Raw genomic sequence first — 24,381 nt, 5'->3', positions numbered from 1 at the left:
TTTTGGGTGAGAGATGTCCCATGAACTAAAATCCAAGAGAAATGGTAACACCAGAGAAACTCTTCACGGGACGAGAGATGGCAGCAATGGAGGTAAAGTACTTTGTTTCGTTTGAGAGTTTTATTGCTTTATGGCCTTGTCTTCACAGTCGGGTAGCATCGGCGCAAATGTCGTAGTGTTGCTGTTTTTTGTTTTCTGGAGGTTTGTGACAGAAAAAGGGGTGACTTTTGACTTTTGGGAGCCGTCTGTTGTGTGTTTGTAGTTAGGTCGTGGGATGAAGGCTGGATATGGAGGTGCAACTGTTGTCTTGATACCTAGAAGCATCTTTTAAGCGATGTGGCTAGAGAAAGAAAGAAGCAGAGAGAGAGAGAGAGAGAGAGAGAGAGAGAGAGAGAGAGAGAGTGAGAGAGAGAGAGAGAGAGAGAGAGAGATGCGTGTGCGTGTGCGCGCGCGCCCATGTGTGTATGGTTGGGGGGGGGCACGTTAATATGCATCAATTCCAATCTACTATATGCATGTGAACAAAACAGTTGGCAAATATTGGACGCACTGCTGTTTCCATTTACTTCAAACGCACTTCAGCAATTTGCTGGTGATCATATGGCTGCTCGGGTAATGCCTGTAGTTTATGGCTGTTTATTTCTTTTGCAAGTCATATTGCTTTTTTTGCACTACGTTGCAGTTTTCCTCTTTCAAAGCGCCTGGGTGGCACGCAGGTGCAAAAACGGTCGACTTCGAGGATGAATTGTTCAATGCCCTATTGGTCAGAAAAGAATTAAAAGGACGGCGCAGAATGTTCCGAAAGCAGAAACAATTTGCCTAAAACAAACGACACTGCTTCAAACAAAGCAAATTGCTTCGATGCTGTTGCATGTTGCTGTGTGCTTAGATGAGCACGACTGCCTCTGATACGCAGTCACCGGCGTTTAACCCCTGAGAATCAATCTGTACCGTGCATTGGAAAAGGCCGTTGGTTCTGGCTTACGGCGCTCGCATCCCTCTGTGGATTCGTGTAGCATGAAGCGTGGTGAAGTAACAGGAACAAATGGCGAAAATATAGGCCTTAGTATTGGGAGAAGTTGAGGGATGAGGGGAAAAAATCAATTCTTGGAGTGGGCAGCAGGATGGGCTGCGGTGGGTTCAACCAGGGGACACGTTGTTTCTGACCGATTAGGTCTGTTGCGAAGGCACAGACTGACCCTTTGAAACCCTTGACCCGGCGCAGGCTGGACTGTGCTCTGTGTTACATGGTCAGCAAAGCCCCAGGGCGAGTTTGTCATAACAGCGCGGTCGGGGCACTGTAACCTGAGGGCAGCGTGCTATCTCTTCCCTCAGACAGTCGTGTAAACCAACGGGGCCCTTAAAACAACACGAGTCGCGGCCTTGCCAAGACCTTTTCTTCCACACGTCTTCCTTGTTTCGGTTTCAGACCCCTTGGATAGACTACGTATTCACCATATGTAGCACGGCTCGCGCCTCACTCCTCTCGGTGTTCCTCCCCAGGCCCTGAATGTACAACTGTGTATTTCGGAAGCACGGCGTAGGCAAGGAGAGAGGAAGCACGAGGGCCTTCCACCTCGGAAATATGACGGCTATTTTGTGTGACAACGCCTCGTATTGTATCATGTAAGCCCCCCTCCCTCTGCAGCGCCTTCTTCTGCTCTCCACACTCCCCTCTTTAAAAGCCCTCCAAGATTTGTTGGAAAGCTTGGTCACTTGGCCCTGCAGCACGGCTGTGGTGGTGTGGTGCCTGTTTTAGCTCACGCCGCTAATTGCGAAACAAATAGCCCTCGCGCATTGCTGAATTATTATTCTGAAAAGCCGCAGAGCGGAGGTCAGCGCCGCGTAGTCACAGAGATATATGGCCCGCGCGCGCCAGCTTTGTGCTCCTGGACCGGGAGCTTGTGTGTGTGTGCGCGCGTGTATGTGCGTGCGCGCGAGCCAGCGCGTGTGTGTTTAAAAAAGAGACACATATTAAGTAAGGCAAAGCACCATTGTTAACAATGCCAGCAAAACGCCAACCGTCCTCCCTGCTGCCTCAGTAATCTCCCATAGCATCAATATTACTGGAGTGTTCCTCCTATCTACCCGCACACAGCTACTAGAACTATTTAGTAAATACGCATATTCCTTTATTCCGAGAGACGCGGTGCGATGCGCACATTAATTTCTTTTACCCTGCTGTATCTTCCCAACTGGGTGCTCTTCATTTGATATTAATATTTAACTAACTCAATGGTTGCTGTGATACAGATTCCATTATGGCCACGGAGAGACAAGAGTAATGAGCGCGCTCACTAAAGAGGAATATTCTGGATTTCTAAGAAGCTTTATTTCTTTACTCCAAAGCTTCCGAAAACGTGGCGGCCGACTCAATATGAAACGACCAACTTGCATATTTTGGCACCTACTGCTTAGAATGATGAAATTATGATAAGAAGGTTTTGACAAATGCCCATAACAGAAGTACCGTACACTGCTCGTTTTTAAACGCCATTATTAGTCGACTATCAATAAAAATAATACTACTAATACTACTACTACTACTACTACTACTACTACTACTAATAATAATAATAATAATAATAATAATAGGAAGAAGATACAAAAATAAAAAATAAATATAAATACACTTACAGCCTGACCTCAATACACTGTTTTATCAGTGCCACCAGCATTAAATCTCCATAGCCTACATTAAACGACTAATACGATCCTTATTTTCTGCTGATTTTAAAGTGTTAAAACAAATGCTAGATAAAAGCACATTCACCACAACATGCTGCTGTCCCGCGGTGTCGCGCGCTCCACTATATTTCAGAACGGCACTGCGCGTTCCACTGCGTTTGACAGATTTACGGTCCGCAATAAAGGAAGGGATGCTCGGCGCCGTAAATCAATCTCCACCGCTCTGAATAAACCTAGCCTTCAGCTAAATGTTCTGTTTACATACGTGTTCTTCGATTTACATTCTGATTTTAATGTCTAAAACACAGTTTTTGTAAATGAAAAAGAAAGAAAAAAATCCTTCATATTATTATTATTATTATTATTATTATTATTATTATTATTATTATTATTATTTCTAACTCTTTCTCTCTTTTTTGTCTTTTGTATCATTGATAGTTTAGTAGGTTTTTCATCTCTATGTATTAAAAAATAGGCGTTTTTCTCTTATTGCGCATCATGCGCATGTTCTTTGATTTAGAAGTTTTCTTTGATATAAAATTATAGCCCCTTTTTGTTTATTTCAAAATCATTTCCTTTTAATTTTCGTTGTTTTAGACTCCCTGTACATATTTCACATTGAGGTAAAAGAGTCATGAATTTAAACAAACCATTTGAATAGATCTTTTTGTTTACATCTCATCGGCAGGTTTTCGAGAATAATCTTTTTTGTTATGCAATATTTTCTTATTGATATTTTACTAGGTCCAATAATAATAATAATAATAATAATAATAATAATAATAATAATAATAATAATAATAATAATAATTTCGTTTTCTATATTAGTGGAATGTGCCCATTATTTTATTAGTACAGGGTGTGGTCCCTTTCAAAAGAATACTGAACTGTAATCCCACAAATCACATCTATTTCGACGTTTTTTTCTTTTTTTGGAGTCGTACAGTTTCTTCATTAGATTGCTCGGGACTGCTATACAGTCTCACATGCTCTATAATCTGATAAACAGCAGTGTTGACGTTACAGTTTATGGCATTCGCGCATCTTTCATTGTCCTTGTTGTTCACATATTTTCACGGGCACAAATGTTCCTGCAGGAGCTGCACTGCGGTTTCAGTTGCACATGAAGCACATCCTCGTCGCGACTGACTTCTTTATCAAAGTGTATAGGCTAATTGAGTGTGATAAAGATTACGTGGTTTTATTTCTTAACAAAGGTGGAAGCCACACTTTGTAGTGCTGCTTTTTTCGTTGCTCCGAGCTGTTTTGACTGCATCTGTAGTGAAAGGAGAAGTGTGAGCTGCTCCCTTTGCTAGACTTCTCGACGTACACAGCAAGTCTTGCTATTGTTTGACCTTCAAGAGTCTCCGAATGACTTCGTTCCTTTTGACTAAGCCCCATGCCTATTGTTTCGGTTTTGTCTTAGCTCTGTGCAGAAGGGGATCGCTGCTATTGTTTCCTGGTGCTCAAAGGCAGGGTCTTCAGAAGAGATTCCCCCCTTTCTCTTTCTCTCTGCCGCGTGCTACCTGTCTTTAATTCGCAGAACTGTTCCAGTCAGACTCATGATCAATTTGTATTTTGGATATTTGTACTAATGTTAACCAAAAACACTGCTCAGGCTTGCCCACTGTGTTGTGAATTCTGTCTACAAATGATCCTATAAAAGTTGATTGCCGTTTGAAATTTGCTGGCATGCTGATAGTGGTGAAAACTGGCAGTGCGATATCAGCTGTAATTCCAGCAGCCATTCGTCAGAGAGCTTGTTATCATGAACATTTACTTCAAAGAAAAAAGCAAACAGATTTTTATTATTATTTTAATGCATGTACAGAGTATCGTTACAATATTATGTAACTTTGACAGCAAATAAATGGAGGACAACAAATATGCGCAAATTCAAATGATACTCTATGTTGTGACTAAATCCCAAACTGTTTATCATTAGAAGGATTTAAAGCAGGAACCTAAAAGCATGGAATAAAATGCATGGTGATAATAAACGCGTAGCGACACCGAAAGACAGTTATGTACAGTTCAAGTTTGCACATGAATGTATCTCACTATTTAACACATCACATTCACTTACCATTTTATCTTTAAAAAGAGGAAACAGAAAAATGCATGCCTGCACGATCTGACACTTAATTTCTTCTTATAAGCCCCTAAAAAGAAATGCAACTTAGAGAATGGCTGCGCAGTGTTGGGTCATAGTGGTCCCGCGAGCGTGCAAGCCGAGGTACCCCATCCCCCTCCTGGTCACGTGATTCATTAAATAATTAATGCAGTGGTTGCAGAATAGATATGTATTCGTCAGGAATATCGCAGACATGGTCTCCTAGTGTCTGACGTGAAATTCAACTGTCCTTTTAAAAACAAGCCCTATAGCAGAGCGAAAAAAAGCGAAGGCACAGACCCTCACGGAGGCTGCAATAAAACAAATTTGGACGGGGGAGCATCTCACCGTCTCGGAGCTTGTGAGTATAGCGGAAACCGGGGAAGCACGCGAGCACCACCGCCGCCACTGTGTCCGGGCTTGCCCGTCTCCCTGCATTTATTTGCTCTTTACGGTGTTGTGGTAAATATCGTCCGGAAATATCCATCCTCACCATTCCTCGTCATCCTGCATGTGTGTCTCACAAAAGCCCATTCCATCGTTTGAATTCAACTGGCAACAGTGATACAACATGCCATTGCATTCTACTCCATTCATATCAGACCACTTACATATATATTTATATTCTTTTTTTTTTCTAAAGTGGCTTGTTTTTTCTTCTCTTTTGCTCTCCGTCACCATAACCCATCCTTCTCCCTTTCGTCTGCATGTCTCCCTCTCTCTCTCTCCCTGTCTTTCTCCCTCTTTTCAGCCAGCTACTTCGCTTGATTTATAGTGATATGTGTGTCAGCGGCAGCGGGGCTGCCATTGTGTATTTGTGAGGGAGTTGTGTTGTTTATGGCCGTCTTCGCGATAAATCATCCCTCTTGGAAAAAATGATGGGCGAGCGATGATACGCTGGAATGAGGAAGAGATTCCTGGATTCGCGCTGAGCTCGCCGGCTTTTTCGCTCTCAGAACGGCGCGGTGCAGCTCTCTTGCCTTGCCCCCCCGTTCTCCCCCCTTTTGCCCCAAAGTTGATTATCGCGAGCGATATATACGGCAATGGATCAGCGACTAATATGAGGGCTAAGTAGCTGCAGGTCTAGAGTTACTGCATATGCGATTACCAATTAAGGGAAGATTTGTTTAAATTTGCCAAAACGGGAACGCCTCGTCGCTATGTAAATCTCATAAAAGCGCTCGCGCCCGCCTGCAAATTCATAGCCAGGGGTCTCGCACTTGGGCTGCAGCCGTTCTTCGTCAGAGCATTAAAAAAGCTTAATTGGAATACGAACTTAGTAGAGGTGGTCTGCTCCGGCTTGGGCGAAGACTGGCCACGCGACGATATTCGACAAGCCACAGGCCACTCACACAATAGCTTCTGAATCAAACGGAAAAGAGATTTTTCTTCATATCCTGGCACATCTTTTTCCTGCTTGGACAGGAACGCCGGCCATTCCTAATATCCATGCACACAGAAAGAGATGGCCTTGGCCCCTCAAGGCAATCAGAAAGATAAAGAGAGAGTGAGAGAGAGGGGAAGAAAATTCGCGGCCTTTTCAAAATACTTCTCCATTGATTCTACTGCTTTGTTGAGATGTAGTGTGAGGAACACCTTCCACACTGGTTAGCATGGCGCAAGAGGCAGAGTAGCTCTTTAGCTTCTACACGAAGGGGAGGTTTGTTTGCTCTCCTTGTAAACCTCGTTTATGACGTGTTCTTCCTTCAGATTGTAATAATTGTGCGGTGCACATGCGCTGCTGAGGATGAAGTCTTCAAACAAAGGAGCCAATATTTTCCTTTCATTTTAAAAACAGGTTTTATTATTATCTTTACTCATGAACACAGACAAATCAAAATATTCAGCGTCACATGCACAATAATTAGTGTTCATAGAACTACAGCAGAGGAGAACGTGATGGTGGTTAAAGTCAACCAACAGCAATAATAATAATAATAATAATAATAACAATAATAATAATAATAATGATAATAATGATAATAATAACAATAAAAGAACAGAGTAGTATACTTATAACCCGTGCCCTTTTGTATCTATAGTCTTCTAATCTTTATGTTTTAGTCTGGGCAGAAGAATCCCTTTTTGTAGCAAAATTAGAACAACACGGCGGCTGCTATCAAATATTAATGGGCACAGCTGCATGAGGTGAACACCTTCAAAATGTATAATTCCAGCGGCGCTCCTTGTTGCCGGGCGAAGTGTCAAAAACAATTTCTGAGCTCATTTTGGAGGATGCTTAAGGGCGAAGAGATGGGACACTTTTCTCATCTCATATCTGATATGTGCTCAGTAACAGTCGAGTGAAGGTTGAGTAAAGGAATCAAAATAGCAGCCAGTTTGACATTTAAAACATTTAGAACCGCCATATATACATACAGACATGCATACACATACACACTCATATTTATATATATATATATATATATATATATATATATATATATATATATATATATATATATGTATACACACACACACACACACACTATACACACACTATGTACACATTATACATATCTGTATATGTACAGCATATAATGCAGTAAGTGGGCAGTTGCAGACAGTACCAGCCTACAGAACACATTTACTTTGATTTACAGCCATATTATTATTATTATCATTATCATTATCATTATTATTATTATTATTATTATTATTATCTGCAGCAACACTACCATTAGTAGCAGTAACAGCAAGAGTGGTCACAGCCTATTATGCCTAATATTTTAAAGGACTTTGATCAGGGATAAAATAGCTAATTGTTCTTCTCAGCATAACATGCCTTAGAAAAAACAACAACTAGGTGCCAAGATTTAAGGCCATAAAAGCAAAGCAAACACACCTCACACAGATGCATTTGGCTGTTTTGTGATATGTGTCAGATAGGCGTGTTCGACTGTGTTAAAAGAGGAACCTGTTAAGCTATTTATTTATTTATCAAACAGCATTGCAATGTTAGTAAGAAAGCCCACCTCTTGAAACAATACACCCATGTGTGGCGGCCATATTGTGCTCCAGATTCTGGCGACCTCAAAAGAAAAAATATATTTTTTTATTATTTTTCTTTTGAGTCCAGTACTCATTAAAATAAGAAAAAAGGTTGCTGGTTTAGTCTTTGTTAGTTTAGGCTGCTGTAAATATAAATGGAACATTAATTTGTACCGTAATTTGAAATATGGTATAGTTTTATACTAAAACTAGCTCATGCTGCATGTGCCTCCTAGAATACATTTCCACAATGGCAGAATGGCAGACAGGAACATATATAAACTCCAGCTCACTATGTGAAAATAGTACTGCAGTACACCTTGGAAGTAGAGCCACGTATTTCTGTATCTTTCTTTAAAGGACAAAAATACAAAAACAAATGCCAGTCTTTGCAAAGGGACGTGGAACGGCTGCAAATATGTTAAACAGATTTATTTTTTCATTGGCTATTATTGTGTGCTTACAGAGGCTAATTATCTCAACTCTACAAACACAAGACACCACAAATATTACAGCCAAATCCGACAGATTGTCCGGTGTACGGACAAAGACAAATGTAGTAAAATAACATCTTGTTTCTTTGCTCTTTTATTTGAACTTGGAGTAATTATATACTCGTTATGTACGCGTTTACAGATTGCTGCCAGTGGTGGCCAAATATCATTCTTTTTCTTAACATTTACACTGAGTATTCTCGTGCTTAGAGACAAATAATAGTGTGTTAGTGGGGCAGCACACGTAATGGGCCTCTGGAAAGAGTTTTACGCACTATCTTTTTGCGTATTATCTCATTTTAGCTTGGCCAGGTGTTTCCCCGGCCTCATAATGCTGGAATGATTACCCGTCTAGAAATAAATCAATATCAAACCTCGCGCTAATTTATAACGGTCTGTACAGAGCAGCGATTGAGAGCGCATGAAAAATGACCGCAGAAAAGATATCCAGAGGCAACGCGGAGGGTTTTCAGCCGGTTGAGGATCATGTGGGAGAGCGATAAGAGAACGGAGCCGGAAATGTTCGGGAGAGGACGGCCACCTTTTTCATGCAGCGTCTAAGAATAGCACGGACACTATCATCACGCTTTTAAATCGCTATAATTGAACTTCCCTCGCGCTTGTGTGTGTGTGTGTGTGTGGGAGAGAGAGAGAGAGAGAGAGAGAGAGAGAGAGAGAGAGAGAGAATGCTCGAGTCGTGTGGGTGTTTTTCTCCAATCTGCGTGGGTAGAGTACAACCCAGCAAACAAAGACTTTAAAGGAGCAAGGCCAAGTACATTTGCTCAAGTTATGCAATATCTTTCAGGACTTTAAAAAAAGCTCAATCAAAGAAACACAGTAAAGCCACAGCCACGGTTCTCGCCATCTACCGTCTGCTCAAATTTTAGTATATCTAAAGAAACTACATCCTAGTGGTCTATATTAGAAACTAGTTTTCCTCAGAATGTCCACGAGAAACTAGCTATCAGAGTGAGACTAGCCGTGCTCGCCCTTCCTGAAGCCCCCAGGTTGCAATGACCATATGGCCCATGTGTTGGCCCCGGAGCCGTGTAGTTCCCTATTGGACAGAGGAACCCTGATGCCTTCTCCACCCTGTGTGTCCTGTCAGTCCACTGGTTCACTAGTTCACCGTGTCAATCCACGCTGCTTCGCGCAGGCAGCGAGAGGCGGAAAGACAGCTAGAGGGTAGAGGTGGAATCTTTCGCCTGCTGGTGACTGCTGCGCCTGAGGAGTCACACGCCGAGATTTGGAGTCCGGAATTCTGTAGAGCTAAAAAAAATCCTCTCTGCACTCCAGAGCGTTCGTTTGAGGACGCGCGCGTATTAGCAACATCTTTGGCCCTATCTGTGTCATTTTCACAATGTTAACAGTCGCATTTGCTTCCAAATTATTTGTAGGGCTTTTAGTATGACACAAAAGCTAATCAGTCATTCCGCGCCGTCTCAGACCCTCTAAATCCGCTCCCTGGCTTGTCCCTCCGTTCCATGGGCGTCCTGAACACGTATTCCAAAAGCCAGGGCACTTCTTCGTTGGAGAGGTCGAAGGAATGCTGGAACTCAGGTAAGGTTTGCAAGCTCCAACTGATGCCGCATGCCTGGATTCTTCCTAGTGTCCTGAGCTCCTCTGCCGACAAGTCATTAATTATCCGTCGTGTGACCCAGGCTAGAGCCATCCCTGGGTGTGCCCAGGCTCGAAAACCTTTTGTTTTCACACAACTGAGGACAGATGCCTTCAAATAGGTAACTGAGTAAGGCTAAAGGTTGCCTCGTTTCGTTCTCCATACGCCTTTCTTTACCTCTACCGTGCAGCTAGCTCTTAGCTAAAGTTTCTATCACCCTATAAAAGTTTTCTCATTAGGAAAGTCAGTGGCTCATCACAGCGTGGATAAGTGTTTAGACTGGCCAAGAGAGTCGAGAATGAACGTTGAAGGTTAGGTGTAAAAAGAAGACGCATGTGTTGGTGATTTATGACCCGAAGAAAGGACTGCGTACTCAAGCAGCTCCCAGTTTAGACCCCTGTTTTTTTCTTCCCCCATGCACGCCACAGGAATCCCAAAATGCACACCTTATGATCACTACGGGCTCTCGTTGTTATTACGTTTTCGAAGATTGCCAAGTGTGAAACAACTGGCGTTCCTAAAACTTACAGCAGGCGCGAGCTGCCTGAGTGAACGGAGGGGCGGCTAATAATTCAAATGTGGCCTCAAGGTGGATGGTTATATTGAAACTTAATGTCTCCTTGGAGTTTTCCCGCTCCTTAGGTGTGTAAACACGGGGTCTTTAAAGAAATAAAACAATATGACTTTTGCGTCGCCTTTGAGCCTCCCACACATGAAGTGTTCATTAATAGCTTTCCAAGGTTGCGCATTTCATGATTTCACAGGTTGTGCATGCCATGATGTCTCCGTCGCTTCGCTATTTCTTAGAAGACCGAGAGCCATCAATCTCGCATTCCTAGGCCCATGTCGTTCAGTCGGAAATTTTAATAAAAGGAATCTGATAGACGATGTATTGTTAACAATTTGAAGCAGACTTTTTTTTTTTGCACAAACCACAAACAACTGCATGTGCCAATCTTATAAATATAGAATATTAACAAGCATCATTTGCCAGGTAAAGTCTAAATGTAGGCATTTTTTTTATTTTAAGATCTTAGCCACTGCAAACTATTTGGCTTGAATTAACAAAGATGGAGCGAGGATGATGGCAAAACGTCCCAAAGTCGCTTTTTAATACGTGATAGAGCAAAGCAGCCACACCGTGCCACATTCACTAATATCTGACACTCTGATCTTTATACTGTTGGTTTCAATGTGCTCCACTAATAACACATTCTAGATATTTCTCAGCTATTGCTACTCTTTAAACTGTATTACACTTTTCTATGCTGCTCAGAGTCGTTTGTTCAACAGAGAAAGGATTTTGTGACCCAGCGGTTTACGCTTTGTAAAGCACAGGTCTAGTTAAAACCACAAAACAGTAAGTGACTATGATTTAATTGATTTTATCATAAATCACTGACAGTTGAGAGAGCATCAGAAGCAGAGAGAAAGTTACAATAGCCTACACTGCCATCTTTAGTGCGACTTAAATATAATATACATCCTCTTTTCTAGTGTCAGCTCATCCATAGGATCTCCTTAGCCTTCAATATACATTTTGAAGATTTACATTATAGCCTACTACGGCCACTGTTGTTGTTATGTCATGGCACATGACTTTAATATGTAAGCAACAGCTGTATTCAGAGAAGTGGACTGAAATACATGGCTGGGTTTCTTTAGTGGCGACAAATGCGATTTAGTTTAACACATTGATGCTACTTTTATCAAGAATCCAAAGATGCAGTGCAATAATTCTAGGTGTCATTAAGGCAACCAGCACATTGGAGTCGCGCTCTCCGGAGTCGTTTGTCATATTTGGTGAGGTTGGCACTTTTCAGACCCAGAGGGCATGGGGCTACGATGACCCAGATCCCCCCACTCGTCCTCAATGTGCGCCTGCATTCAGACCAAGTTAAAAATTACCCATTCTAAGCCTTGCTGGTCTTTAAAAATTAACTTCGCCTACAAAGACGCTGACGGCGTGAATTTTAGGATTGGCGTTAACTAAGAAAAGTCTCTTGTTAGCGGAGGATCAGGCAGACTAGCAGAATCACAGTTCTCATTACTCGATTTGACTACCATCCAGGATAATATATTTACAATGCTGTTTTTTTTCTACAGTCACTGGTAACAAACTACATACCGAGCTATATAAAAATTCAAAAATCAGAAGGTAGCTCCAGATTATGAGAGAAAATGTTTTGAAGTTAAAATGCACTAGCCTAGAAATTCCTCTAACCCACTCCAGAATTTCATGACAGGCAGTTCCGTAGGGATCGATAAGAACATCTTGGGAAGGTCAGTGAGGCTCCAATGAGAGTTAATTGTAATCCAGGCATGTTTACTATAGAGCCATAAGCGTGGGTGTCAAAAACCAAGCCCACTGCTCTCCCACTCTCCCAGCAATGGCAGAAAACCCCTTCAGTGTTCAAAGATTGGACGCTCACAAGTTTGGGGTGTTGAAAGTTCCGTGTCTTTCGCCAGAATGCAACAGAAAAGAAGATATATCAAACCTTTCTCCGCTTAAAACAACCTTGTACCGCTCGCGTTTGGGTTTGGAATCCAACGAATGGACTTGATGAAAGCTCACCAAAGGAGGCAAAATGGGTCTTTTGGAGAAAAGGGGACAGAAGCCGGGAGTTCATACCAGCTGTGGATAACAGATTAAAAGTCATAGAGACATATTTTGTGGATACATATACCACCGTGATTTAGGTTTCGCAGAGCATACATTTGGCGCATGCGTGTCACGTGAGCGGTGGAATTAGGACATTATTTTGGATTCGTAGACAGGGCCTTTAAGGTTTCTTTAACTCACTAACTCTGCTGTTCACAACTGCCTGATAAGTAAACGGCAAATGTGAATGTGATGAGGTCGGCATTGTGCCGATTTCTAGGAAGTGCCATACGAGAGCCCGTGGACGTACACGCCGGGGATTAATACATAAATATAAGACATTACAAGGGGATTCCAGAGTACTTGATTGATCATTAATCTGGTGAGTTACTGCGCCTCCATTCAAAGGTCACGCTGGAAACCCAACGCCAATCTATCAAAGACACATCGCGGCTCTATGTTAGCTTCGCTCATCTATTCTTTTTCCAGATTTGCTTATATTTAAGTGTTGCATGCATGCATACAAGTCACGGTAAGATGTGATAAACTGTGTTAGGTATGGCCTGTGATCATACAGCAGGGGACTGATGCTATATCAGAGAGAGAGGGAGAGAGAGAGAGAGAGAGAGAGAGAGAGAGAGAGAGAACTTGCCAATAAAGTTGGACGTTTAAGTGGTTACTATGTGAGTTGAGCTGAGGGTGTGTTGTGTGTACTATGGGATTTGAGTATTGCATTGTTTTTTTATTGAAAATCTCTGCCCGACAAACACATCAGAGCTCCCCAATGCCTGTATATCCACTTAATATGCATTTTGATAAATTATGCAGGAGCCCTTTGTTGCAAAGCCTGCAGAAATGAACCCATGCGCATCCCGCTGTTGTTTCCCTCCGTGCCTTCGACACTTAGCGCAATAATCTAGCCATTTCTGGAGCCTTTCCTTCTGTAGAGTCCGGTTCTGGTTCGACTAGAAATTCGTTGCTCCCTGACTTCTTTCTTCCCCATTTCCCCCACTAAAAATTGGCTCATCAGCTCTTCTGGCTGGAAGCTGCCTCCTCCCTTTGTTCTGAGCGCAGCAGCGTTCCTGCTTGCGGGGGCAGGAGCACCCTTCACTTTGTAGGTAACTTTAGGTTAGTCCAGTAAGACTGCGGGTCGCTGGCGTGTTAGCGGGGACGAAAAAACACCCAAAACTGCCCGTTTAGCGCTTGAAAGTGGCCCGGGCGCCTGGGATGGACGCGAGCCAACGGCGTGCGTGAGTGCTGGGATGCAATAAATAACTTTATAGCGCTATAGGCCGCAGAGTCGGGGAGGTCGGGGGAATCCTCGTTTTGATTTATGTGTTTGGGGTAGCTGTCAGGAGCCGGCGAACGGGAGCGTCCAACGTTTTTATTCCACTTTTAATAAGCGCTACTATGCAGACCAGCAAGGCCATTTCATTCCATTTCTACTCAGGCCCTCGCCTACTGTATATATCCATTTTCGCTTCTCCAAGGCTTCCGTTTGGATTAAGAGCTGTGTTTACCAAGTTTATGGGCGGATTTTTGACCAGAATGGTGGGGCTTATGTTTTATGGTTTTCTCTGTGGTCGCCGCACCTCGCTTGATACTTTCGTTTTATTTTGTATTTGTTTCTTTGCACTGTGTTTTATCTGTGCTTTTTGAATTGCTGCGTTTATTATTATTATTAGTATTATTATTATTATTACTATTATTATTATTATTATTATGTTTTCCCTAATGGTTTATCACATTTTTCTTTTCTAACTAATCATATTAAAATATTATTTTTTCCACACTAATGGAAAACAAATACTCAAAGCAAGGAGATTAATTTGTTCATTATTCACTTTTTATAGCTATAACGCGCCAGCAATGTTTATTTTTTTTTAATACTAATTAGTGATATTTCATTTGGCTATTTGAACTTAAATATATTATTTTATTTAATCCTATTGGAAAACAAGTATGCATGTGCGCATTTGTGACCAGAAGAAAAAAAGAGGCCATTAAATTTATATGTTTTTGAATTTCTAAATTTTCTTTTTAGTCGTTTCAGTAGAATTAAGTGGAAGGTCAGATTTTGAAATGAAATTATAATAAATATTACACATCATTACATAAATGACTGCAATCAATAGAAATATGTGACTTGCTGATTCATGTTGTATATTTTCGATGGCCTCGAATTTCTTCTTGTATTCCTCAACATAATTTAAGGTTGATGATATCCGTCACCGGTGGCCAACCCTTACATTGCTTCCGAGGTCGATTTGTGTACACGAGGTCGTATTGGATTTTTGGCGACCCCATTTTGATCGCATCTTTTTTTGTGTGTGTGCGTTTCTTCTTTTAGATCCTTCGGGTTATCAGGAAGCTGTATCCTTGCATAAAATCTAGAAGTGAAAGACGTTATCTCGGTAAGTGATCCAATCTCTCTTTAAACTGCTCTGTGTGACCATAATTCATATCTGCAGACTATGTGCTTGTGGAGGAGACATTGTTTCTTAAGCCTGTGTTTTTGCATTGACAGTCTATAATGTGGATTATTGATTTGTATTCATAACCAATACGAAATAATACTGACCCATGAAGTAAAGGAGAAAAATCCACATTTTATTGAAATCAATGTTAATAACGAAACAACATTTTTGACTTTAAGCGTCATTTTAATTGCACAACTGAAACTGAAAGAACATTTGCCAACAAAGACCAAACATGAAATGAACACGTGCAGGGGAAAAAAACAAGAAGAAATCACAATGCAATTATTAACAAGTCCCTTCGGTCTGTATGAGACGATTAATTAATGTTAATCTTTTGTGTGCATGTCCTTGGCGTAGCTGCAATTGCCATATGTCCGAAGACATTTACTTTTCTAATGAAGAATTTCTGAATTTCAATAATACGATACTGCATTCGAGTAAAACTGAGAAAAGGCTTAGATGGAAGATTATAGTACGAGTGCCCTAATTTTGAAACACTGGCCATGCTTTACATTCCACTCCCACCGTGTGAATTCGAGGAATCAAATGACAAATAATGGCGCAGCAAAAGGTGAACAATCAAGTCTTGTTACAGGCACACACGTTGTAACAACATTCCCAATCTGTTTTTTCACTTGTAAGTAAATACACGAACAACAAGAACAACCATAACAATAACAGTAACAACAACAGCTGCTCTGGGCGATTACAATGTTACAGTGACACTGAAGATGACAAAACCAGCAAAACAGGGTAATTATTTCACCCCAAGGCGACTGATATCATTACACTCTCTTATTGTACTGATTAAAAAACTCAACACAGAATGTGTCACTCGTTAATATGAGATATTTTCGTATTTAAATTTACAAAATAAAGGTTTTAGCATTCCGAATACATATGAAAATAAACTAAAATGTGGATTGTGGATATTATATCAAATAGATTAGGATGAGGAAATGGAGGATGTTTAATACGACCTATATATATATATATATATATATATATATATATATATATATATATATATATATATATATATATATATATATTCATGCGGTGGTGCTCTGTATTTTTTCCAAATTGCATCGTTTGTCCAAAAAAGGTATCCATCGTCAAATAACTTCAAATAGAATCCAATGACCTGTTCTTCCTGTAAAAACAAACAATTTTACAATAAATTATAGCACCTTCCACTCAAAAAAAGGCATTAAAGCATGAAATAATCCAATGTGCACAGTGGTAATCCACCCAGGATTGCTTGTTGTATGAAATATATCATGGTGCTAAGAAAAGTAGAAAAAAGAAAAAAAGACTGTTTTCTGCATTTCTTTTCTTCCACCCACGTATTAGTTAATTAGTAATCTTTTAAATTGTTCCCACTTACTCACGCATTTAGCAATAGTTGCAAAACTAAGAACAATGCTGGTAACAAAATGCAGACACCTACATTTTTGCCTCCTGCCTTCCTCCCACACCGCTGGTGATGTTCTCTATTCAGGCACCTAGCCGAAAAGCATCTTTTTAAAGTTGCCTATTTACAGCTGCCTGTGTGTGGTAGAAGTCATAAATCTTACGTAGCCATAAACGACGAGGGTAGTGTCCTGAATAATAAAAATATGGAGAGAGAGAGCGAGAGAGAGAGAGAGAGAGAGAGAGAGAGAGAGAGAGAGATGACGAAAGGCGGTGAAGAGAGAAAGTAATATTTCTAAAACACCTTCATGTTTTCGTTTCCATTTTGCTCTCACGCTGGCTTTCTTCCACATTTCCTTTTCGCCATTTTTTTCTCTTTGTCTTTTATTTCCTATTGATTTACTTTTTAAAAAATCCGCCTTGTGTCAAAGTCCCACTTAGCATAAATTAAAAAAAATGTCAAGGAGACCCACTTGTGTATTTTTAACTTGTGCTCGCTAGCCAAGTTAAACTAGTGTGATCAGGATCCGTCGGTGCGGTTAAATATCAAAAATTATCTTCGCTTTTTTTCTATTTGGTGATTTGTTTTCACACTCCTCCCCCGCTTTCAAGTCCGTCTGTTGTCTGTTCCCTCGCTCTGTCGCCCCCTCCCCACCTGTTTTCATGTTTTGCGCATAAGTTATACTAGTTGGGTGTGTTGGCAGAGATGTGATGTAACATTAACAACACAGGCTGAACGCTGCTTATGCCTGGAGCTAACAGACAGCCAGCACTGAGAACGCACTTCCTAGTCATTTAATATGCATCAGTGGAATAAGAGAGAACTAAACGTACCTAACTGAACCGCATTAGCACAGCCTGACACGTAAACTAGTGGAGAAGTGGGCTGGAAAAAAGAAAAAAAGCTGCAAGGATGTCCGCTTGTAGGCCCTTAGCCTGTCCTGCGCGCCTGCAATTAGCATAATTTTTCACTGGTGACGCTGTTTGATGGGGATTAACGCTCGCGCCTGGCACATCCACAGCCAGCTCCGTTATTTCCAAATAGCCTGGGAAGGCCTGTGTTGACAATACAATAAGCCGCCAAAAGAGGAGCAAAAGGGCGAAAATAACGCGAGCGAACGGCTGGGGCCCGACATGCAACGGGGAAATGTGACGGCGGCGAGCCAGCAGCTCTGCTCGGATTATGATGTTCAGGTTTGCACCGTGAGCGAGGGAAGAGGGGAGAAAGGAGGCGAAATCTGAGGCCATTGTTATCAGCGAGCAGGGCGTACCAGTCGACAGGGCGGCCAGGAGCAGCGCTGCCTGTCCATTTGCAGTCCCCCTCGCATACCTCAGATCTTTCATGCTAGACCATCTCCCCCCCTTTCGCGAGCCGAGGGGATCCGTCCAGGAGCGCCCGCACTCTGGCGCGGGGCAGCCGTGCTCGAGATACCCGGCGTCTGACGCTCTCTGGCGGGCTGAAATATCGCAACGGCGACGAGCTCTGGGCTGCTTTATTGATTGCACGGTGGCCGAACGTGAAAAAATATGATGCCTGCTCGGACGTCGCTCGTCAGAGGCTAAGGTAAGCTGCTTTGAAATAGGCTATCAGTTTGTGAATGGCGGTATGTGTGTCCTAGTGATTTATGACCGTATGACTCCAAACGCGGTTCAAGAAGAGTTCACAAGGCTTTAAGCTTCCTTCCACGCAGCAGCCTTCTTTCTTCCCCTCCGGATTGTTCCCCAGCCTAACGCATTCATTTCGCCAGCCGCATATTTTTCTTCCGTATCAGAGAGAATCATTTCAGGGGGCTGTATATTGTCCTGTCGCCTTTGATGCAAAGGATGTGTTATATTTTAGCGCATTAGGAAAGCCATATTTTTTGGGCGATCGAATGCTGTAGCTAAGCGAAGGACTGAAATATTTGCAGATTTCCTATCTCTCTACAAACGTTGTCCATTGGTGCTTTTTTTGTTTGATTCAGAAATTGCTCGTCCTGGGCCTCCTTTGCCCCAGTGGAGAAAATCAACTAACATTAAGGCAACGCCGTTTACCCTTAAAAGCCTAGACATATAATACAAATCCACGAATATTGATCATTAATTGTGTTGTTTTGCTAAGCCCGTTCGGAAATTAGCCTCTTTCTGTATCCCCACGTCCGATAGCTAAGGGGCGCCCAAGCAATGTTCTCCCCCTTGTTGTTTTGTTGACGTTTCACGGGATGGTCTCTTTCCCCCAACCACGTCCGTTCTCGACTCCATAATTGTGTTAAGGTTGAATCTACAGAAAAGTTGGTTATTGTGTTACCGTAACAAGAGGGCCAGGACATTACGTGTTCCATTTAATGGAACTGCGATATGATTTGATATCTATAATGCTCCTTTTTTCCCTCCCTCCCTCTTCCCCCCTCTCTCTCCCCCGAACAATTCCTTGGAGTAAATGATTAGGATTCCGTCCGTCCTCTTCGAAGATAAATGAGCTACATTTGTGACGTGTTGAGAGTTGATGTCCAAAAGCTGTAGCTCAGGTTCTCAGTTTTATAAACAGACACATACAAATCTCCATTCGTTTTATGTATAACATTTCAGCACGTGGAAAACATTATTTCCTTCATATTTTCTGCAATTTCGCTGTGGTTAGTAAAATTCGTTTTACTGACAACCACAACTGTATGTTTTTCAGCCTTTTCGTTTTCGAAAACTATTTATTAGCTTTTTTCGTGGTTTATTTAAACATAGTTTATTGATGTTGCTACTCACAACTGATAAAGAATTGTCTTTAAGTCTATTTTGTCTTGCGCTTATGTATTTATTCATTTCACACTCGGTTTAATGGGCCTACATTTGGTCGTCTTTCTGCAAGCATTTAATTTACACCATTCAGTGTACTGGCTTTCTGTCGGATTTCACCAAATGGGTTAAGTTATTTTCTGCTTTGTGTTTATAATGGATAGGCTATGGCTACACTGTGCACTACATCACTTTTAAAAAATTAGGCCTTATGGTGACTATATTAACCTAACGTAGACACGGCCTCTAGTTTTGGCAATTAAAAGGGCGTTAAGTAGCGATAGCATGGCATTTATAATCGTGTCAATACACCATCAATTATAACACAATTAAATGAGTAAAATTACGATGAACGATTTTATTTCATTGCATTTGCCGATACTAAATTTAACTTGCTGGTGTTATATCTACTGCAAAATAGAGAACCTCTGTAAATCTCAGGACAGTTCTTCATATTTTTACGATTCTCCCTTGACTAGTAACCGTAAATGAATGCCAGGTGTCTGTAAGTGTTTGAGTGATTGCCCTCGCCCTGTCCTTTCAACCACCCCAACACCAAGAGAGGAGGTCTTGGGCTCTTTCCGGGATTAGATTTGTCTATTTCGGTTCAGCGACCATCATGAATCATATCTAGCGAGGGTTTCCGGGGACCTCTTTCCACGCCACACTCACAGGGTCCACTACTAAGTTCACCACATTGGTCATGGAACACAATGCCGGTTTTTCAGGTTTTTAATGTTGACCAAATACATTTGTGTGTAACTGGAGAAAGCTCTCTGGAGATTGCCTCTCTACATGAGGCATATTTATTGATTTGTCTGAGCTGCTAACCTATTTTGTAGAGCTCAGGTCATTTATTAGACTATCACGCTTCTTTAGAATCGAGAAAACAAAGCTTTATTAGATAGCATTTACATTTCTGTTTGAAAATTATTATTTGCTATATTTTTTTCCAGCGTAGTTTATATAAAATATCATTCTAGGCTACAAAACTGGTAGCTAATGCTAAAAGCTAATGTCTGTCTATTGCTCAGTCTAGCCTGTACTTTCATGTTAGGTTGACTGAACGAAATGCAGTTTTAAACATTGTAATAATACATTCAAATGTATTATCAGTTAGTAACAATTTAATAAATATACAAACAATATATAGACACACACGTAATAATTTTGAGGGGCAGTTCTAGTTTCAGCAACAGAACACCAACAAAGAGAAAAGTCTTTTATTAGCAATAAAAACAGATAAATTCAGAGGAAAATATTTTATTATATATATATATATATATATATATATATATATATATATATATATATATATATATATATATGTGTGTTTATGGGTTACTAAAATAAGACGTTTGGTACAAAAACAGCAATGAAAAACAATGGATAAATAGATAGTTAAGGTGTTCAATTCACCATCGGCAAAGGAGCAGTTTTTGAGAGCTGCGCGATTTTGTTGTTTGTGATACTTATTTGTGAGATCTCAGAGAGAGAGAGATAGATAGATAGAGAGAGAGAGAGAGAGAGAGAGAGAGAGATCGCAGTCCAGCGTTGCCTGACATAGCATCTGCAAGCCGCGTTGTGGGAACGTGCTATTCATGTCATGGCGCCTTTCAGCGCAGTAAGATGGATTTACCTCGCGCCCCTCTTATTATGTGCCTCTTATAACCTTTCAGGTCAGCTTCCAAGAGGCCGTTGGAAAAAGACCGTCACGTGACATCTGGTGCCAATGTTCTTCCAGAAGGTCGTCAGGACCCTGGTAGCCAGTAACGCGACTTTTGGAAATGCAGAAAACGACCTACTACGACAACTCGACACTATTCGGAGGTTACTCGTACCAGGGGGCCAACGGCTTCGGCTATGAGGCCCAGCCAGCCGCCTTCCAGAGCTCGGCGCACCTCGAGGGTGACTACCAGAGGTCTGCCTGCTCGCTGCAGTCCCTCGGCACCAGCGCTCCCACACAGCCACAACATGCCAAGACGAAAGAGCTCAACGGCAGCTGTATGCGGCCTAGTCTGCCATCTGAGCACCACCCACCTCCCCAGGTTTCCCCTCCCCAAAACCCTGTGAACCCAACTGGTTCTAGCGCCCCACAGCAACCAGGTGGCAGCGGAAGTGGTGGGGCTGGAAGCGGAAGTACGACCAAATCGTCATCAAAGTCGTCCACGCTTGCCCCAAACCCGACCGTCACCAAACAGATCTACCCATGGATGAAAGAATCGCGTCAGAACACCAAGCAAAAAAACAGCTCCCCCAGCGCAAGCTCAGCTAACGGTGTGTGCCAACCCCTCCCTACCCTTTAACGATCAACCGCCCCTTCCCAATCCTCAACCCCACCTGCTCCTGTTTGCCTGGGACAGATGTTGGCCTGTAAAGAGGCCTATCCTAAACCAGGATTAAAACACAAACAGCTTTTGAAACTGATTTAGCTTATGGTTGATTGCAATCATAGCTAATGGTACCAAAATCGTAGCCTGTATTGCACTCTTCCATTTTTTTCCTTTTGTGTGTTTGACGGGGGTCAAGTAATGGCAATAAGGCTCCTGCAAAATTTACATTCAAATAGTCGGATAAAAACGAAGTATATTCATATATATTACTTACAGTGAGACCAGTGCCCCGTTGACTGTTTCACTGTTACACTATTTACACTACTACTTCCCAAACATTGGTTCACAAGGCAAACGAGCCATTCAAATTCAATCAATGTGTGGAGAGCAAATATGGTCTAGCGTGCTGCACAGTACGATTTTGGCCGTGGGCATTGGTCCTAACACAATTTACATATACCCGGTCAATGTTAGGGGGCACATCTCTTAATAAATGCCAGTTATGAAATGTTGACAACCAATATGAGGAGGCTAAGGTTTTTTTTTACGTGACCAGCTTTATTAAGGGGAACGATGCATTCAATTGCCGCATGTAGTAATTATGTTTTATTTCATTCCCACCCCAGCGGAGAGCAGTGGCGGCGAGAAAAGCCCTCCGGGTTCTGCGGCTTCCAAGAGAGCGCGCACAGCCTACACGAGCGCGCAGCTTGTGGAGCTTGAGAAGGAGTTCCATTTCAATCGGTACCTGTGCAGGCCTCGACGCGTAGAGATGGCCAATCTTCTCAATCTTAGCGAAAGGCAGATCAAGATCTGGTTTCAGAACCGGCGCATGAAGTACAAGAAGGATCAAAAATCGAAAGGCATGGGTTCCTCCTCAGGGGGGCCATCTCCGACCGGAAGCCCGCCCCTCTCAATGCAGTCCTCTGCCGGTTTTATGAACTCCATGCACTCTATGGGCAGCTATGACGCGCCGTCGCCACCATCTTTCAACAAGCCTCATCAAAACGCATATGCCATGTCTACAGCCTATCAAAACCCAATGAAAGGTTGCCCATCGCAACAGAAGTATGGTACCACGGCACCGGAATATGACCCTCACGGGCTACAGGGTAACAGTGGCAACTACGGGACGCCTAACATGCAGGGTAGCCCCGTGTACGTGGGAGGCAACTATGTGGATGCCATGCCTGCCACCGGGCCATCTATGTACGGCCTCAATCACCTACCACACCACCAGTCTGCCAGCATGGACTACAACGGTGCCACACAGATGTCGGCCAACCAACACCACGGACCGTGCGATACACACCCGACATACACGGATCTGTCGACGCACCATCCTTCTCAGGGTAGAATTCAAGAAGCACCCAAGTTGACTCATCTGTAGCAGGTTTGGACAAAAAAAAAAGAAACAAAAAAAAAAAAACTAAATCAAAAACAAACATAAACCCATGGGACGATGCAATGGGGTTGAAAAAGATGATCCAGTGGTTTCTTGCCTTGTCTAGAACCGCAGTTGGTGTCGATGTTGTCTTTCCATTCACCTGTGAGCACATTCGTTTGTTCAGAAGACATCTCCTAATCAATCCATTGCCCACAGCCCTAAAAGGCCCCTTTAAAGACAGCGCTCATGAATATTGGGTAACTGTGGCTAGTGTACGCCAAGGAATAGATTATTTTACTGTATGACCCCGTGTGCCCCCCCTTTTACGTCACCATTAGCATTCGTGCAGCATATTGCCAAGTTCTTCACACTTAGAACTGCTTGAGAGCGGAGTGGTAGTGTACTCTTGAAACTGGCGTTAGGAAACCACTGGATTGTTTTTCGTTCACTTCCCTTCTTTCACATACCTCTTTTTAAACGACTCACTAAACATTTGTTTATTTGTTTATTTTTTAGTCTATGCGCCCGAAAAAAAAACATGAGCGTAACAAAACAATGCGCGCACTCTTCTTGGCAAGACAAAGTAGCAGTCTACACTCTTTTCTGGCTTTGACCAGTCGAGGTCCATTTTTCAACTATGCTACCTAGGGCCTTCTCCCATGAAGTGACTAGAATTAGATAATTGCTTTGACGTTGGTACAGGGTAAAGAAAGAAGATTTGAGAATTTAGTCAATAGGCCTACATGGTCACCCCTATCTTTCTCAACTGTTAATGCCCCTCCTTCGCCCTCCCACTCCTTTCTCCTGACTACCCCTCCTTTCCCCCCTCTCTCTCTCTCTGGGTTTGCTTACATTAGCCCACACTAATGCGGAAGGCCCACACTTTCTCATGTCTTGACTTAACGTGGAAACAGGGTATAATTGAACAAAATGCATGTCCGGGAAACCAGGCAATGGTGTAGACGTTTCGGTTTACGCCTAATGCTTTCTCGTCTGGGCATCATTGTTGCACTTAGAGTTTACATTTTGATGGATAAGGAAAAAAATTAAATCTTATTTTGAAGCGAAAGACCTTCAATCAGCGTCTTTCGGTGTGTGTTCAAATGAACATTCATAAATATATATTTATTTGTTATAGCCAGTTTAAATACTTTCTTTTTGTATTATTTATCCCCCATGTATTTATATCGAGAAAGTGTACTTTTTTAGTATTTACCTGTTATAAAAAGAAGACATTGTGTTCTTGTCATTGTAACTAATTTTAGTTCTTGTATTTTAGAGAAACGTAGGTTTATGTTACCCTTGTACATAAACAATGATTTGACTTGTACAGGGGGCGTGAGAGCGGAATCGAACCGTTCCTGCATAGTCGGAAATTAGACAGTATAGCGAAACTTTTTTTGGAAACTTCATTTGTTCTTTGTAGCTACTTTGATTTTCTTGTTAAGAGTTGGCTGTTGAACAATTCTTTAATAAAATGTTATGTTATTCATTTC

At 42.0% G+C, this 24,381-nt stretch overlaps 1 protein-coding gene across 7 annotated transcripts; it reads left to right on the top strand.

The window, feature by feature from the left end:
* Positions 1-24,381, top strand: hoxb3a (homeobox B3a). 7 transcript variants are annotated; one of them, XM_036590166.1, is made up of 4 exons: positions 1-92; positions 14,857-14,920; positions 20,848-21,445; positions 22,128-24,381. In XM_036590166.1, the coding sequence occupies exons 3-4, from the start codon at positions 20,956-20,958 to the stop codon at positions 22,886-22,888; spliced, it is 1,251 nt and encodes a 416-aa protein (XP_036446059.1). In that variant the 5' UTR covers positions 1-92; positions 14,857-14,920; positions 20,848-20,955; the 3' UTR covers positions 22,889-24,381. The 7 variants fall into 7 exon arrangements, with proteins under 7 accessions (XP_036446059.1, XP_036446061.1, XP_036446062.1 ...); XM_036590168.1 differs by lacking the exon at positions 1-92 and adding an exon at positions 4,434-5,162; XM_036590169.1 differs by lacking the exon at positions 1-92 and adding an exon at positions 7,933-9,846.

Source organism: Colossoma macropomum, unplaced genomic scaffold (assembly GCF_904425465.1).
Source record: "Colossoma macropomum unplaced genomic scaffold, Colossoma_macropomum, whole genome shotgun sequence".
NCBI lineage: Eukaryota > Metazoa > Chordata > Actinopteri > Characiformes > Serrasalmidae > Colossoma > Colossoma macropomum.
This window is presented reverse-complemented; position numbering and strand designations above follow the sequence as displayed.

Bases quoted from the DNA above. Each gene is read 5' to 3' on its own strand.
- hoxb3a (XM_036590166.1), top strand. From the start codon at position 20,956: ATGCAGAAAACGACCTACTACGACAACTCGACACTATTCGGAGGTTAC. The intron at 21,446-22,127 runs GTGTGTGCCAAC...TTCCCACCCCAG, and splicing joins CAGCGCAAGCTCAGCTAACG to CGGAGAGCAGTGGCGGCGAG.